General features: G+C 34.8%; 1 protein-coding gene across 1 annotated transcript; it reads right to left on the reverse strand.

Moving 5' to 3' along the window:
- Nucleotides 1-233: 233 nt before the first annotated feature.
- Nucleotides 234-1,480, reverse strand: LOC18106228 (uncharacterized). The gene is made up of 2 exons (XM_006373824.3): nucleotides 1,079-1,480; nucleotides 234-691 (listed from the first exon to the last, which is right to left on the reverse strand). The coding sequence occupies exons 1-2, from the start codon at nucleotides 1,457-1,459 to the stop codon at nucleotides 425-427; spliced, it is 648 nt and encodes a 215-aa protein (XP_006373886.1). The 5' UTR covers nucleotides 1,460-1,480; the 3' UTR covers nucleotides 234-424.
- Nucleotides 1,481-19,585: the final 18,105 nt, after the last annotated feature.

Consider the following 19,585-nt stretch of genomic DNA (forward strand, 5'->3'; position numbering starts at 1 on the left):
AATCTACAAACCAATAAAAGCCTTACAAAATCAACCGGTATGGTTCTAGGCAGCCAAGGAAAGGCCCAACTGCAAACAACGATCCACTAGAAATAACATGATTTCCATTGTCAACTGATTTTGTTAAGATTAACCACTAGTTCTGGTTTAAAGTACTGTGCTATGGCAAGCACGTTGATTTCCCCCAGCTCAGATGGTTTATGAAATGCATATTAAAGTAGAAGAAGAGCATCAAATGGAAATAACATATTAAAAGACTAATGTCTTAAACTTGATAAGTCACTGTGTTATTCAGCAAGGCAGTTGATAATTCAGAACTGCACCGTGCATATCTCTAAAAAGATATAAAATTGTAATTCATATTGAGCAGGAACTATACATACTGAAGCAGAAATCCTCCATTGATTGTCTCCGCAAGTACTCATCAAAGAGTTGCTTTGCGCTGGAAACCAATTCCAGGATCATCAGAGGAAGGGAAAACCAGGAAGCCAGTGACCATAGCATCATGTGGGCCACGGCGGCACCTCTGCTCCATTTCCTGTACCTTATCAGAATCCCCAGAGAATAAAGCCTCCACAGAACCATCCCTTCTGTTCCTCACCCAACCTTTTAACCCCAATTGCGTAGCATTTTCCACTGTCCAGTTCCTATAAAAGACCCCCTGTACCCTCCCCTTAACCACTACCCTCACCTACATATCCAGAAAATCCATTACTCAAAAACCTCCAATTTCCACATTGAATCAGGCAATTTAGAGAAAACCTTTATTCACACATGCTTAACAATCAAAATCCATTATTCAATTAACAAAAAAAGTTGCACTTTTATTCTGTTCGACTCATAAATGACTAATACTTTTCGTTTTCTTTTTCTTTTTCAACCGATTACTTGAAAACATGTAATATCTATCTACATTGAACTTGCTCAATTTAGATAGACAGACCCTTAACTAAAAAAGAGTAACAATCAAAACCCATATTTAACTCATAAAAAAGCCTACTTTATTATTTTCTTGTTCCAATTTCCATTGAAACAGCCTCGAAATATACAGAAAGACAGGAGAAAGTAGAGACGTTACCGTTTTGGTAGAGGGTGATTGAGGAGGAGGGTCAGGAGAGGATTGATTAGTCGTGGTCATGTAGGAGAAAGGAGATCGAAGAGGAGGAGAACGAGATTGGAACAGAAAGCAAAGAGAAGGATGAGAAAGAAGAGAAGGAGAGCGAAGCGAAAGAAAAGAATGAAGAGAATAAGAGCTACAAGAAGTGAGAACGGGGAATCCAGGATAAGCACTAACATTCTTATGGTGGTAGTAATTGTTTTTGTTTTTGTTGTCGATCCATTTTTTATCGGGAAATTTGATTCCGGATGTTACGAAGAAGAATCTGGTGGGTCTTTGTTGGCTGATAAACAGTGGCCTGAGAGTAGTAGTTGTAGTAGTTGATGGCATTGCTGATGCCATTGGCTATTCGGTTGACTTGACTCTCTTGTTTGTATTTATAGGAAAGATTAGCTTGTTCAGTGTTTTTTTAACATGAATAAAATATTTAGATATTATTAATAATTAGATAAAAAATTTAAATTGTTCACATGTATTTAATATGTCCTGATTAATTTAATAAGTTTAAAAATAATTTGAATAACTAGTAAAAATATAATTTCAATCACAAAACTTCGAGACATATTTTTTTAAATATATATATGTGTGTATTAAAATAACAACATATTAAATCAATCTGGTCCAATCACAGTTAACTTGCTAAATTCACGATCCGAATCATGAGATCATGATAACTTTATATAAAATAGGTTAAAACAAATTATGAAACTCAAGTCTCAATCAACTTGGTGTTAATATTAGAATTGAAAATAATTAATTTAAAAAAAATGACCTAAGTTAACCTGTCAAACCCATGACTTGAGTCATAAGACTAGGATAATTTCATAGAAATTAAATAGAAAAAATAACATGTGTTAACCTACCAAACTCATGATCAAAATCATAAGACTGTAATAACCTATTAAAAAGTAAATCAAAACAAATTATAAAGCCTGATTTTTAATATACTCATTGCTGAAAGATGATATTGAAAAAAAATCAATCCAAAAATAGAACATAATAATAATAAAAAAAGACAAGAGTTTACCTAGATTAACTTGCAAAACTCGTGACTCGAGTCATAAGACCAAGATAACCTTATAAAAAGCAAATCAAAACAAATCATGAAATCTAATTCATAATCAACTCAATGTTAAATGATAAAATTAAAAATAAAACTATCAATTAAAAAAAAGATAAAAAAAAGGTTTTATATCATCATTTTGCACTTGAAGTATCAATAACTCCTTAACTAAAGTATGTTTTATAATAACAAGAATCTGATACTATAAGATACCTTTAATTTATGGTAAATGTTCATATTAAATGCAGGCCTATCCCATAAATCAAGGGATTGATTGATGAGTTTAACTATTGAAATTGAGAAGACAAAGAGAGGGCTAAGCTTAGAAAAGAGAGGTTAGTTCAGTCCAAACTAGAATACCATTCGGTTATTGGATCATAATTGGAGCTGTAGAACTTGAATTTAGGTCTGCTCTATATGGATAGAAAACTAAGATATATGCCTAAAACTTTCATGGGAGTCCAAGATTCAAAAAGGCCATTTTCAAGTTCAAATTGTAGCAACAACGGAGAAGTCTGAATCTGTCCTGCAGCCTAGACATTGTTCAGTGTTCAACCATATCTCGAGTTCTAGAAGTCCAAATGCACTGATTCTTTTTTGTTGGAAAGCTGAGACAATTTCCTAGAACTTTCATGAGGACAATCTGTTCAAATTCTAATGTTAGCAGTGACGTTTTGTTCAGACAAGAAGATAAAGATTCTCACCAAGTTAAGATGTGGCCACCCACTCAACAATTAGTCAGCAAATCAATAGTTTCAAATTTTGGCCTATAAAAGGAGGCATTTGCCATGTATTTAGGCATCTTGGTTTTCAGATCAAGATCATGTTTTTGCTCTCTCTTTATTTTTTTGTAATGCTTAAGTTTTGTTTATATTAATCTCTTATTTATGCTTTTCATTGCCTTTCCTTTACTTAGTTAATTTATATCTTATTTATGTTCTTATCTTATTTATTTATGTTTCTCTCTTTCATTATGTTTAGCTAAGTTTATTATGTCAAGGTGAAAAGGTTACACTAATGGTGTAAGAATAAGTATAGTATAAACTCAACATGGACTTTAATGTTTGATACTAACATGTTTTATATTTGTTATCTTGTTCACTCTTAATACTTTGCTTGTTAAATGGTTAATCTAGATTTATGTTGTATAACCCTTAGTACAACAAATACTTGACACTTTCATAGCTCAACCGTATGGTATAACCGACACTTGTGCTATGAAAGGAACTTGATTTGTTGTTAACATAAGTTATTATCATGAATACCTAACAACATTTACAAGTATTAGCATTAATCGAATAAGATAACTAATGTAATAATATTAACAATTTATAATCCGATTGGAACCTCCTTTGTGTGTGGTTTCCAGTTGAGTAGTAAAAAGAGTTTATATTATACTTGTTTGAAATACCATTAGTGGATCCTCTAACCTTGACAATTGTTTTATATTTGTTTAAATCCTTACATCAATATCACATCTCAAAGCTCCCTTCAACTCTTTTTCTGTTATTATCTATTTCTTTATTTGTAGTTTATATAGTTAACCTCCATGTGGTTCGACCTCGGTCTTGTCGGGTTATTTATTACTTCGACACCCCTACACTTGGGAAAAGACATCAACTCTTTGGTCGTGTCAAGTTTTTGGCGCCGTTGTCGGGGAGGTAAATTCTTGTATAAATTATAATATTTATTTTATTTTCTCTTTTCACTTTTCATTTTATCTAACTCTTTGTTTCTTTTGTTTTGTTTTGTTTCTTTTTCTTTTCTTTTCTTCCTTTTATTCTCTTCATACACGTGCATGAGAGTTTGGTCACGTACATTAAGTGGTAGACTTTGTAGGGTATCCTCTCATTTTCAGAAAAAATGATCGAAGAAGATAATCAGTCGCTTCATAATGAGAATAATTGTGTGAGAACACTTAGAGACCACATGAATCCCACAAGTGGTAGAGAGTTTGGTCACTTAGAGAGTTTGGTCACGTACATTAAGTGGTAGACTTTGTAGGGTATCCTCATCATTTTCAGAAAAAATGATCGAAGAAGATAATCAGTCGCTTCATAATGAGAATAATTGTGTGAGAACACTTAGAGACCACAAAATTTTAGACCAGGATCTATTTGTGTTTGGGATGAAATGTTATAACAATTTTTAAAGAAGTTTTTTCCATCTCACAGAACAAACTCTTTTAAAAGACAAATCATCACTTTCACTTAAAAACTAGGAGAAACATTTTATCAATGTTGGGATAGGTATCGAGACTTGCTTAATACTTGCCCTTATCATGGTTTTGAAACATGGAGATTGGTTTCACATTTTTATGAAGGGTTAACACCTATAGATAGGCAAATGGTTGAATTGATGTGCAATAAAACTTTTAAAGATAAAGACCCTAATAAAGCAATGGAGTACCTAGACTTGCTAGCTGAAAATGCTCAAAATTGGGACACTACAATCACTTATGAGGCACCAAGTAAAAGTCAACTTCATATATCTAGTGGAAGAATGTACAACCTTAGGGAAGATCATGACCTCCAAGCCAAGTTTGCATCTTTAGCTAGAAAAGTCGAGGCACTGAAATTAAAAACGAGTGGTCAATTAAAATCTGTTCAAGACATTGTGTGTCAAATCTGTGAAACTAATGAACACTCAACCAATGACTGTCCAACTTTGCCTTCTTTTAAGGAATGTCTCCATGAACAAGCCCCTGCTTTAAACAGTTTCTAAATGCCCAATCATAACCCATACGCACAAACGTATAACCCTGGTTGGAGAAATCACCCAAATTTCAGTTGGAAGAGTGCTAACAATAATGCACAAACTTCATAGCCACCGTTTCAAGCACACCATAATTTCCAAAATTCTCATGGATATGCATCTCCTTATGCTCCACCTCCTAAAAGAAATCTTGAGGAAACATTGCATGCATTCATTGAGAAGCAAGAGACAATCAACACTCAACTTGCTCAAAGCATGACAAAACAGTTTCCAAATGCCCAATCATAACCCATACTCACAAACGTATGACCCTGGTTGGAGAAATCACCCAAATTTCAGTTGGAAGAGTGCTAACAATAATGCACAAACTTCACAGCCACCGTTTCAAGCACACCATAATTTCCAAAATTCTCATGGATATGCACCTCCTTATGCTCCACCTCCTAAAAGAAATCTTGAGGAAACATTGCATGCATTCATTGAGAAGCAAGAGACAATCAACACTCAACTTGCTCAAAGCATGACAAATTTTAAAGATACTCTTGCAAAATTGACATCTGCTCTCAATTTTCAAGAGAAAGGTAAGTTTCCATCTCAACCACACCAAAATCCCAAGGGGCAATACAATGCAAATGCAAGTAGTTATGGAAGCCAATACATGGATTAAGTCAAATCAGTCATCACTCTTCGTAGTGGTAAGGTTATTGAAAAACTCATTCTTGAACCTTGTGAGAAAGATGATGAGTTAATCTCTAAGGGTAAGGAAAGGGTTGAATCTGAACATTGCAAAGAAACGAATGATTCCTTGCCAGCACTTTTCCTCACGCCATGACCAAATAAAGAAAAGTCAATCACAACTCTGAAATCTTTGAAACTTTCAAGCAGGTAAGGATCAATATACCTAAATCAGTCATCACTCTTCGCAGTGGTAAGGTTATTGAAAAACTCATTCTTGAACCTTGTGAGAAAGATGATGAGTTAATCTCTGAGGGTAAGGAAGGGGTTGAATCTGAACATTGCAAAGAAAAGACTAATTCCTTGCCAGCACTTTTCCTCATGCCATGACCAAATAAAGAAAAGTCAATCACAACTCTGAAATATTTGAAACTTTCAAACAGGTAAGGATCAATATACCTTTATTGGATACTATTAAACAAGTACCTTTTTATGCTAAATTTTTGAAAGATCTGTGCACTGTGAAGAGAAAATTGAATGTGAAAAAGAAAGCCCTTTTAGCCGAACAAATAAGTGTCATTCTTCAAAACAATCATGCTTTGAAATATAAAGACCCTAGTTGTCCTACAATTTCTTGCTTTATTGGAGAACATAAAATTGAAAGAGCTTTACTTGATCTTGGAGCTAGTGTGAATTTACTTCCATATTCAGTTTTTCAGAGTCTCAATCTAGGTGAGTTAAAACCAACTTCTGTAACTCTCTTACTTGCTGATAGATCTATAAAAGTGCCTAGAGGAATAGTTGAAGATGTGTTAGAACAAGTCGATAAATTCATTTATCTTATAGATTTTATTGTCTTGGACACACAACCTGTTAAAGCATGTAATTCATTTCTTGTTATTTTAGGACGTTCATTTCTTGCAACTTTTAATGCATTGATTAATTGTAGGAATGGACTGATGAAGCTATCTTTTGGAAACATGACATTGGAGGTAAATATTTTCAACATTTGCAAGCAAGCTAGAGATGATAATGATTTACAAGAAGTGGACTTTACTAAAAAATTAGTTCATAATCAATTTCAAACCACTTCCAGTGAAACTGAGATTGATGAATCTGACGATGTGCAAATGGTTTATTTTCAGGAAGAATCAAAGGCAAATAGTTGGAGACCAAAAATTGAGGAATTGCCACCATGATCAATTGAGTCCATACCTTCAAGTGTTCAACCACCAAAACCTGATTTGAAGTCGTTACCATTCAATCTCAAATACTTATTTTTGGGAGAAAATGAAACTTTTCCAGTAATAATCTCTTCCAAACTTAATGCACATCAAAAAGGTAAGTTATTACAAACTCTGAAAATGCACAAAAATGCATTTGGATGGACCATAGCTGACATAAAAGGAATTAGTCCTTTGATTTGCACACACAAGATCTATTTGAAGGAAAATGTTAAACCCTCTAGAGAAATGCAACGAAGGCTTAATCCTAATACGAAAGAAGTAGTGACAAATAAAGTCATTAAGCTTCTAGATAATGGAATCATTTATCCTATTTCTGACAGCAAATGTGTAAGTCCTACCCAAGTTGTACCCAAGAAGTCTGGAGTCACTGTGATAACAAATGAGAAAAATGAGTTAATTCCAACTAGGACTATTACTGGTTGGCGCATGTGCATTGACTATAGGAAACTTAATTCAATGACTAGAAAAGATCATTTTCCTTTACCTTTTATGGATCAAATCCTAGAAAGAGTTGCAGGTCATGAATTTTATTGTTTCCTAGATGGCTATTCAGGTTACAACCAAATTGAAATTGCATTGGAAGATCAAAAGAAGACTACTTTTACATGTCCATTTGGTACTTTTGCATATCGAAGGATGCCTTTTGGATTATGTAATGCACCAGTCACGTTTCAAAGATGCATGCTCAGTATATTTAGTGATATGCTTAAACGTTTTCTTGAGATTTTTATAGATGATTTTTCTGTTTTTGGCGATTCATTTGATGATTGTTTGACTAACTTAAAAAAGGTTTTGAGCACGTGTGAAGAGAAGAATCTTGTACTGAATTGGGAAAAATGTCATTTTATGGTAACAAACGGCATTGTACTTGGTCACATTGTTTCATCGAAAGGAATTGAGGTTGACAAATCTAAAATCGAGTTAATTGCTAACTTGCCAACACCAAAATCTATTAAAGATGTTAGATCATTCTTAGGACATGTTGGTTTTTATAGAAGGTTCATCAAAGATTTTAGTGTGATATCTAAGCCCTTGAGTAACCTTCTAACAAAGGATAATATTTTTTAATGGACTGAACATTGTGAAGAAGCCTTTGTTATACTTAAAAACTTGTTTACTTCTGCTCCTGTCATTCAACCTCCTGAGTGGTCATTACCTTTTGAAATTATGTGTGACGCTAGTGATTATATCGTGGGTGTTGTCTTGGGACAAAGAAAAGATAAGAAACCTTATGTGATTTTCTATACAAGTAAAACTTTAAATAGTGCTCAAATGAATTACACCACCACTAAAAAAGAATTACTTGTAGTAGTATTTGCATGTGAAAAATTCAAGTCTTATCTTGTTGGCTCACCTGTTGTTGTTTTTAGTGATCATGCAGCATTGAAATATCTTCTTTCTAAGAAAGATTCTAAGGCTAGATTGGTGCGGTGGATTTTGTTACTTCAAGAATTTGATATCACAATCAAAGACAATAAAGGCACCGAAAATGTTGTTGCAGATCATTTGTCAATATTGACTACAGATTCAAAATCTGATATCACACCAATCGATGAGTACTTTCCTAATGAATCTTTACTTTCTGTCTCTACATTGCCTTGGTTTGCTAATATTGTTAATTTTCTTGTTTCATGACAATTGCCAGCTCATTAGAGTACCCAAGACAAAAGAAAGTTCTTGAATGAAGTGAAGAACTTTTATTGGGATGACCCTTATTTATTCAAATATTGTCCTAATCAAATATTTCAAATATGCATTCCTGACAATGAGGTAAGTAGTGTCATTAAATTTTGTCATTCTAAGGCATGTGGGGATCATTTTTCATCAAGAAAGACAACTGCAAAAATCTTACAAAGTGGATTTTACTGGCCCTCCATGTTCAAGGACTCACATGCAGTCTGCAAGACTTATGAAAATTATCAAAAGTTGGGATCTATTTCAAAATGTCACATGATGCCTTTAAATCTTATTCTTGTCATTGAGATCTTTGACTGTTGGGATATAGATTTCATGGGTCCATTTCCTCCATCATTTGGTTTCTTGTACATATTAGTCGCGGTAGATTATGTTTCAAAATGGATAAAGGCAATTCCAAGTCGAAACAATGATCACAAAACAGTGATAAAGTTTTTGAAAGAAAATATTTTGAGTCGGTTTGGAATCCCTCTACCCATGATAAGTGATGGTGGAACACATTTATGCAACAACTCATTTGAGTCTTTAATGAAGAAATATGGAATCACACACAAAGTTGCCACCCCTTATCATCCTCAGACAAGTGGACAAGTAGAACTTGCTAATAGGGAGATCAAACAGATCTTGGAGAAAACAGTGAACTGTAATAGGAAAGACTAGTCTTTAAGACTTAATGATGCACTTTGGGCTTATCGAACTGCTTATAAAACATTATTAGGTATGTCACCCTATATACTAGTCTATGGAAAACCTTGTCACTTGCCTATGGAACTTGAACATAAAGTTTATTGGGCTATTAAAGCTTTCAATTCAAACCTTGATGATGCTAGTCAGCTGCGAAAATTACAGATAAATGAGCTTGAGGAAATACGAAATGATGCATATGAAAATTCAAGAATTCATAATAAAGCAAGAATCAAAGAGTTTCATGACAAGAAAATACTGAGAAAAACTTCAACGTTGGTCAAAAAGTCTTGCTTTATAATTCTCGACTCCATTTATTTCCTGGAAAACTAAGATCAAGATGGAGCGGCCCTTTTATTGTGAAACATGTGTACCCATATAGGGCCTATGATATCGAGAATCCAAAGAATGATAATGTTTTCAAGGTAAATGGACATCGTTTGAAAGTTTACTTTGACAATTTTTTAGTTGAAAATGATTCTATTGAATTGAGTGATCTTGTAAATAAAGATTGATTCTTTTTCTCACATTGTTTTTGTGTTTCTTTTTTTGTGTGAATTTTGTTTTGCTAGTCTCTCTCACCCCGGTCAAATAGCGGATAACGGTAGTCCATGACTTAAGTCGGTTCTTTTAGTTTCCCATAATAACTGATATCTGTGTATATATTTGTGCAATTCTTTGCTCTTTCTCCCTTCTTTGCATCTATTCTCCAATTCTCATTTGAAAATGGACATCACTCCTGAAAAATTGAAAAAGTATTTTCCCGTTTTGCCTCCAAATGCGATTGCAAAAATTTACTATGCTAAGTTTGCAAGATTGAGGTTGTTAATGAATCATGGAATTCCTGAAGATATTCGCTGGCTAATTGAAGCAAAGGTCCGATTATCAGGTGAGTCCTCCAATTCTCATTTCATACATGCTTGAAACAGGTAAAAGCACTTTTGCAAAGAAACGTCATGCAAAACGACTGAAAGTCTGTCACAAATGTGCCAAATGTACTTGTAATGCAACATGTCATTCTTTAGGAATGATATCTGTAACCCGTGAAGATAAAATACAATTCATTAAGGATGACCTGAGTAAGGGGTCTTTAGATAATCTTCTATTGACTCTTGAGACGCATTCTAGTGGAGATGTGTGATTGTTCATCAAAAGTATCATTAAGTCTCTTATTTTACGTATGTATTTATTATTTTTATTTGAGTTTTTTATAATAATTGATGTGCTTTTTAGTAATGAAGTTTCTTTTAATGTTTCCATAGGTTTTTAGAGCTTAAATGAATTATTTCACAGAATTTAACGTCGAAATTCAGAACAAAGAATTGAAGAGAAATTTAGTTCAAATAAGTGCTCCTAATTTGCCCTAAAAATCAATTCTATTCAAATCCTAGAAAAGATTATCATATAATCCATTTCAAGCCCAAACTTGCCTTATGTTATGTGCTAACTTCAACCATCAAACACTCAAGGTTTCAATGTCAATCTTAGCCCAAATAATAGGTACATTTGTATCCTTATTTGATACTTAAATTCAGCCCCAAATCAGCCCAAACACAATCCATGATCTTACAAGTCCACACAACAATAACATTTGATTTATTTTGGGCAATTTATTAATCCAAGAGGGCAAACACATGTATGGAAAGCTGGAGGGGAAATTGTTACATTATTTTGGGTCAAAAAGAAGAAAGAGTCAGCTCTTAAGGGAGGAAGAAAAACGTGCACCAAAGTGTTCTCCAAGTTGCCTAAGTTGACTTTCTAGAACACCTTTTCATGTTGTAGCCATAACGTTTGACTCAGATATCCAAATGAGCTGTTCTTTAATGATCTGGAAATCTAACAGAATGGCCTATAAATATGTCTCTAATAGCCATCTCCAAAAGAGGCTTCTAAGAGGGTGGAATTGCTGTCCAAAGTTAGCGTCATATTTGTGTTGGAATTTTTACCGAAATTGAGTTGTGTTTTTCTTTATAGATTTCAGTTCTTTAGTTTGTAAAACTTATTATTTCAGTTTGATTCAAGTTATTTCATGTTTATTAAAGTGTACTTATATATAATCATGGTTGGCTAATCTTTTTCTTGGATCCAAATCAAGGATAATAGTGGTTGATGTGAGTTTTTTAAGATATGAATGAATCTTAATGTTTATCTTCTCATTTTCTTCATGAATGTTTTATTATTGCAAAGAAATTTTAGAAATCATTTAGGTAATGTTATAATCTTGAATTTTTATGCACAAATCTAAGTTTTGGTATAGAGATTGCTTGATTCAATGTCTTACTTAATATGAAAGTACTTGTTCATTCTTAAGCAATAATCAATCTTCATCTTTTTAAACTTCATTGTAATATCTTCCAATCTAATATCACCATCGTTGATGGTGATATTAGATTGAGTTATCTTATATATGTTGAAGGAATTACCAATACATCACTATTAAAATTGATTTGGACCAATACATACTTTTTTTTTGTCATTTAAAATCTATTTACACGTTTTCATCTTTTAAGACAAATCCATTAATTATTTTCAACCAAGTTATTGTTCATTTAATTTCTCTTGATTTTTATTTTGTTACCTAGCTTAATTTGCCGATCTAGCTATCTGTGGATATGACCTCGATCTTACCTAGTTAATTGCTACATCGCACACTCGTGCACTTGCGAGTTAAAACAAGCCGATCATAAAAAGCGGTCAAGCAATTTTGGCACCATTGTCGGGGAGCTAGCAAGCAAAGGTAACAAATTTAGATTTGATTATTGGAAAACAAAAAAAATATTCATATAAATAAAAAAAATCAAATGGCTGGTTTTACCGCCTAAAATAACAAAAAATTTGACCTCAACTTTTCGGATATTGGACCGTGGACTGCACTACTAATTGTTGGATTTTGGTTGGTTCAACCTTTTTTATTTTAATGTCTATTCTAATTAGTTTCTAATCTTTATTGTTTATATTATAAGGCTGGTTTTACCGCCTCTTGTTTATTTTATTTTATCTTGTTGTTTTGTTGTGATTATTTTTCTAAAATTTATTTTTTGAAGTGCTTGGCCAGTATTACCGTCTTTTTATTCATGCTTGTTATAATTATCTTTTAATGTTTATTGTTGTTAATATTCCTTATTAGTTGGAGTGTGAATTTCTTAATTTGTTGTATTTTTATTTTTGAGCTATTACTTTATCTTTTACGTTTCATTACTTTCATTACTTTTATTTGCAATCTTCTCTTTCTCTTTCTCTTTCTTTTTCCTTTCCTTTCATATTCATATAATTGTTATATTTTTTTTTCATCATGTCTAATGTTGAAGATGTAGAGGGTGAAGGGAGTGTTCAAGGTAATGGACCTCGACAATTTAATGATCAACCTAATTTTCGAACTCTTAGGGAGTATCTCCACCCGGCTAGACAAAGTACACCTTCGTATATTATCTTGCCTCTTAACCAACAAGCTTTCAATTTGAAACCGGGCATGATCCAACTTCTTCCCACATTTCACAGTATGGATTCTGAAAATCCATACATACACATTAAGGACTTTGAAGAGGTATGTAATACTTTTATTGATAGAACATGCACTGAGGAAACTATTCAGCTTAAATTGTTCCCATTCTCTCTAAAGGATAAAGCCAAGCTTTGGCTAAACTCCCTGCGTCCTAGGTCTATAGGTATATGGAGAGAAATGCAAGCTGAATTTTTGAAAAAATACTTCCCCACTCATAGGACGACAGCCTTACAACGTCAAATGATGAATTTTTCTTGTAGTCCAAATGAGTCATTTCACCAAGCTTGGGAAAGGTTTAAAGACTTGTTAAATGCTTGTCCCCACCATGGTTTTGAGATGTGGAGGTTAGTGAGTTTCTTCTACGACTCTCTTACCGCAAATTTTAAAAAGCTAGTGTCAACCATGTGTAATGGTGAGTTCTATGACAAAGAACCAAGTGAAGCCTTTGATTTTTTTGATCAATTGGCTGAAAACACAAAGCAATGAGAGACCTCTCTCTCACTTCATGTTGAGTCTAGAAACACCATTTCTCATTCAAGTGGTAAGTTCCAATTGAAAGAGACTGATGACCTCAATGCTAGATTAGCCTCATTGGCTAAGAAAGTAGAGTCTCTTGAGATAAAAAAAAGTGCATGTCATGAGTGAACAACAAGAGAAAAGTTGTGTTGTATGTGAGAGCAAAAGGCATAGGACAACTGAGTGTCCTACCATTCCAGCCTTAAAGGAAATGCTATATGGCCAAACTTCTTATTCAAGTAATGTTAGAAAGCCATTTTCAAACCAAGTAGGCAATCCCTACTCTAAGACCTATAATCCTAGATGGAGGAACCACTCAAATTTTGGATGGAGAAATGAGGGCTCTACAGTACCTCAAACATTTCAACCTCCACCCCAACCATTTCATGCTCCCACACATAACACATACCAACCACCTCATAAGAGATCCCTAGAGGATACTCTTCAATAATTCATGCAAACGCAATGAGGAATCAACAACCAAGTTTACAAATTTCAAGACCAGACCAATAGGACCTTAGATGACATTCGAAGTCAACTAACCAAGTTGACTCAATCACTAAACATTCAAGAGAAGGGAAAGATCCCAGCTCAACCAATGCCAAATCCTAGAAGTCAGGTACATATGAGTGAATCATCATCTAGTGAACCTTCAAACCATGAACAAGTTCAAGCCATCAACACCCTTAGAAATGGAAAGATTATTGACAAAGCTATAGGTTTTAGGATTCCTAGAGGTATTGTGTGGGAGAAATCTAAGGAAAGTGAAGAGGGAATCAAAACACAAGTGACAAATGAGAGTTTGAGTGAAAAAGAAGGTGAGATAAATGAGAAAGAGATGAGTGAGAAAGGAGATGATTCAAGAAAAATTGGAGTCAAAATGAGTGATTTAGAATTTGTTCCTAGAGCACCATTTCCACAAAGGTTAAGGAAACCTAAACATGATCTTATGAACTCGGAAATCTATGAATTGTTCAACATTCCACTACTTGATGCAATTAAACAAGTCCCATCTTATGCAAAGTTCCTTAAGGACTTATGCACAGTCAAAAGGAGATTGAATGTGAAAGAAAGAGCCTTTCTAACTGAACATGCTAGTGCCATCATCCAGTTTAAGACCCCTCCCAAATACAAAGATCCTGGTTGTCCTACCATTTCATGCATTATTGGAAGTCATAAGATATACCAAGTTTTGTTGGATTTAGGAGCAAGTGTGAATTTAATACCCTACACTGTTTACGAACAGTTAGGTTTAGGAGAAATCAAGCCTACTCGAATCACCCTTCAATTAACTGATAGGTCAATCAAGATTCCCAGGGGTATTGTTGAGGATGTGTTGGTCCAAGTAAATAAATTTTACATTCATGTTGATTTTGTAGTGTTAGACACCGTACCTATTCAAGGTTCTAATGCTCCCATCCTCGTCATCATAGGTAGACCTTTCCTAGCTACATCCAATGCTTTAATTAATTGTAGGAATGGGGTGATGAAATTGTCTTTTGGAAATATGAATGTGGAGATGAACATATTCAATGTCTCTAAACAAATTGGTGAGCATGAGGACATTAGAGAGGTAGATTTGATCCAAACAGTTTGTCAAGAACACTTTGAGAGAGAGTGGATAAAGGATCCATTGGAGAGAACTTTAATTCATGATGAAAGATTTTATTCTTTGGAATGTGTTGATGAGGAAGTAAGAGAACTCGAGACTTATCTAGATCCAATGCCTATTATGTCAATAGGTCAATGGACCCCATCGTTTGAGCCTTTGATTTCACCCCAAGTGAAAGTTGAGGCATCTCTTGTCCAACCTTATAAACCAGAAAGGAAGCCTTTACCGAGTGATCTTAAGTATGCATTTCTAGGGGAAGATGAATCATATCTTATTGTGATTTCATCAAAACTTAGCATAGAGCAGGAACAAGAACTTTTGAGAGTGGTGAGAAAACACAAGAAAGCAATTGGGTGGACAATTACTGACTTGAAAGGAATTAGCCCTCTTTTATGTACACATAGAATCTATCTTGAAGAAGAGGCTAAATCTGTGAGGCAAATGCAAAGACGATTGAACCCAAACATGAAGGAAGTAGTGAGAGGTGAAGTGCTTAAGCTACTTGATGCAGGTATCATTTACCCCATTGCAAACTCAAAATGGGTTAGTCCAACCCAAGTTGTCCCTAAAAAATCTGGAGTCACGGTAGTGAAGAATGAAAATAATGAGCTAGTGCCAACTAGAATCCAAACTGGATGGCGTATGTGCATTGATTATCGTAAATTGAACATGGTGACTAGGAAGGACCATTTTCCACTTTCATTTTTAGACCAAGTGTTTGAAAGAGTAGCCGGAAGAGCTTTCTATTGTTTTCTTGATAGATACTCAAGTTACAACCAAATTGAGATTTCCTTAGAAGACCAAGAAAAAACCATTTTCACTTGTCATTTTGGTACTTATGCTTATAAAAGAATGCCTTTTGGCTTGTGTAATGCACCAACCACTTTTCAAAGATGTATGATGAGTATCTTTAGTGACATGGTGGAAATTTTTTTGGAAGTTTTCATGGATGATTTTTCTGTTTATGGGGATTCTTATGAGTTGTGTCTAATGCATTTAGAAAAAGTTCTTGAAAGGTGTGAAGAGAGAAATCTTGTACTTAATTAGGAGAAGTGTCATTTTATGGTGACATATGGCATTGTCTTAGGTCACATTGTCTCTTCAAAAGGGATAGAGGTAGATAAGTCAAAAGTTGAAGTCATTCAAAAATTACCTACCCCTAGGACTGTGAAAGATGTGAGATCTTTTTTAGGACACGCTGGTTTCTATCAAAGATTCATGCATTCTTTTAGTACCATTGCCAAACCATTGTGTAACTTGTTGTCACAAGATGTCCAATTTGATTGGACATCAAAATGTCAAGAAGCTTTTGAAAAGCTTAAAGGGTTGTTGACCACTACACCAATCATTCAAGCTCCTGATTGGTCTTTACCATTTGAACTGATGTGTGATGCTAGTGATTTTACAGTAGGGGCTGTTTTAGGGCAAAGAAAAGATAAGAAGCCTCATGTCATTTATTATGCTAGCAAGACTTTGAATGATGCTCAATTGAATTACACTACAACTGAAAAAGAACTCTTAGCTGTGGTCTTTGCATTAGACAAGTTTAGGTCTTATTTGGTTGGATCTCTTGTTATTGTTTTCACTGATCATGCAGCATTGAAATACTTGCTCACAAAACAAGATGCCAAGCCACGTTTGATTCGATGGATCCTCCTACTCTAAGAGTTTAACCTTGAAATTCGAAATAAAAAGGGAGTAGAGAATGTAGTGGCTGATCATTTGTCCCGTCTTTCAAGCTATGAGACCATAATTGATGAATCTCCAATAAATGAATTCTTTGCTGATGAAAATTTATTTTGTGCAGGTATTGTTTCCTACATTGGCTCTCCATGGTATGCTGACATAGCAAATTACCTAGCCACAAGTCAGATTTCTTCTCATTGGTCTAAACTTGACCAACAAAAATTCTTGCCCAACGTGCGTACCTTTTTTTTGGATGACCCCTACCTATTTAAATATTGCCTAACCAAATTGTTAGGCGGTGCATCCTCGATCATGAAATTCCAAGTTTCATTAATTTTTGTCACGCATTAGCCTATGGTAGGCATTTCTCTTCCAAGAAAACCACTGCCAAGATCTTGCAGTGTGGTTTTTATTGGCCCACCATGTTCAAAGATGTCCATGCCTTCTGTGTTGCATGTAACTGATGCCAACGACTAGGTAACCTCACTAAACGTAACATGATGCCCCTTAACCCCATTCTTGTTTTGGAAATATTTGATTGTTGGGGGATTGATTTCATGGGACCTTTTCCAAGTTTATTTGGTTACCAATTCATCCTTGTAGCTATTGATTATGTGTCTAAATGGGTGGAGGCCGTTGCATCTCGAACCAATGACCATCGAGTTGTGGTCAAATTCATGAAAGAAAATATTTTCTCTCGTTTTGGCATGCCCTAGGCTATGATTAGGGATGGGGGAAAGTATTTTTGTAACAAGCCCGTTGGGATTTTGATGAGAAAATATGGTGTAATTCACAAGGTCAGTACCCCCTATCACCCACAGACTAGTGGCCAAGCTGAGTTGGCAAATAGGGAGACCAAGAACATTTTAGAGAAAACAGTCAATCCAAACCGTAAAGATTGGTCCCTATGACTAGTTGACGCTTTGTGGGCATATCGCACTGCATACAAGACCTCTTTAAGAATGTCTCCTTATAGGCTAGTTTATGGAAAGCCTTGTCATCTCCCTCATAGTTTTGAAACCCGACCCGGTCATTGACCCGGTCTAATGATCGGGTCACGGGTCAGATGGGTTGACCCGGGTCAACCCAAAAAAAAGAGTTATTGCAACAATGTTTACATCAACTTACTAATGGAGTAGCTGTTCTTGGTAAGAAATCATCCTGGATAAGAGCAATATGTTTACATCAAGGTATTACCTTTAACACTGAAATAGAGTGATTTAAGTAAATTACAACATTATTACAACGCAGATTCAAAGAATAACATGAAACATCTAGTACTGGCATCCTAATTATTTTCACAAAAATATGGTTGATTATACATGCATACACTCAAAGAACGTTGATTTGTTTCATTTCATTTAGCTGGGAGGCAAGGTACTAATTGCACCATTCATCAACTTATTACGTCCTAAATTCTGCGCATCATACAATATGAAACACTGATCAATTAGATTCTGCAGCAACCAGGCATTGAAACTGTGAAAGTAGCCTTTAAAATGAAATATCCAACAGCTCTTTAAACTACAGTTAACTGCAAAGTCCTACAATTGCCTTAAAAAAAAATTCAAACCCGAAAGATCTTATCAGAAAATTCAACATAAATCAAATGACTTGTTTGAGAACTGATTGCCATTTTCCGGAGTAGTCTTGTTGGCAGCAGAACCAGAGGCAATCACGGATTTTAAAAGCTCAGGATTTATTTTCTAAATGGCACTCTGAATATCTACAAAACCCAAAAAGAAATAGCAAAAATCAGTTTTAACCCATAAACAGAAGAACAGCAAAAAGGAATTATAATAAAGAAAAACCCAAAGGAACGGAAAACAGACCTCGAAAGCTTCTTTAGCGATTAAGAAACTTGGATTTGGAATTCAACATAAATCAAACTTTTGATCAATCAGCATCAGAGAAAAATACACAAGATAGTCAAAACTAGTAGCCTTTATTGGCATCACAGATCAAACAAAATTACAGAACCAAATAAATCAATAAATACCAAACAACCAAATAACACAATCCATCGAAAAAACTAACCTGCAAGATAACAGAGTGAATAACATCAGCATACTTAACAGCCAAATTAAGAGACATGCACCTTGCCGTTCACCACATAATCAAGATCAATATTAACAAGTGAAAGAGTGAAAAGTTAATTCCCATGATAGACATCAATCAACAGTTAAACATTCTGCTAGAATCATTCACAAGCAAATTAGTCAGTAAATCAACCTTATTCGAAGAAAAGAGATCAAGAAAAGAACGTGCTTGTTGAATCAAGAAAAATGAGGCAGAGATCAAGAAAAGAACAGAGAAACATACCCGTGGGTGTGAACTGCGAATGAATCGTTGCAGAGATCAAGAACTGCAAATTGATGCCAGATCAAGAACTGCAAGTTAAAAAAAAGGCAAAGAATAAAGAAAAGAGAGAGTGAAAGAAGAAGATTCATGAAGAGAAACAAGAATCTAACTTTATTCGCAGATTTGAAACAGTGATCAAGAGTCTTCTGCTCCTCTGCTCTTCACGATTGAAATTGTTTTTCCTTAATTAGGTTTTATCTCTGTTTGCAATTGCAACAATTATGCATCGTTCATCTTCGTCATTTGACGTCTTTGTATATATAAAAAAAGGAGGTCGGGTCTCAGCCGGGTTTGCTCGAGTCGCCCAGGTTCCGGGTCGACCCGCCGGGTCGACCGGGTTTCACCGGGCCAACTCTCAAACGGGTTTTTGCTTAGACCCGGACCGGTCTCAGGCCCGGGTCGGCCGGGTCCCGGGTCGACCCGCCGGGCCGGTCCGGGTTTCAAAACACTGATCTCCCTGTTGAGATTGAGCACCGTGCATATTGGGTCATCCGACAATTCAATGACAATGAAAATGAGGTTGGCAAAAATAGAAAGGTTCAATTGGATGAATTAGAGGAGCTGAGAAATGATGCATTTGAAAATGCAAAAATTTATAAACATAAGATGAAAACTTTGCATGATAAACATATTCTTAGGAAATCCTTTCATGTTGTCCAAAAGGTTCTCTTGTATAATTCACGATTACATCTCTTTCCTGAGAAGTTAAGGA

Source organism: Populus trichocarpa, chromosome 16, assembly GCF_000002775.5.
Source record: "Populus trichocarpa isolate Nisqually-1 chromosome 16, P.trichocarpa_v4.1, whole genome shotgun sequence".
Classification (NCBI taxonomy): Eukaryota; Viridiplantae; Streptophyta; class Magnoliopsida; order Malpighiales; family Salicaceae; genus Populus; species Populus trichocarpa.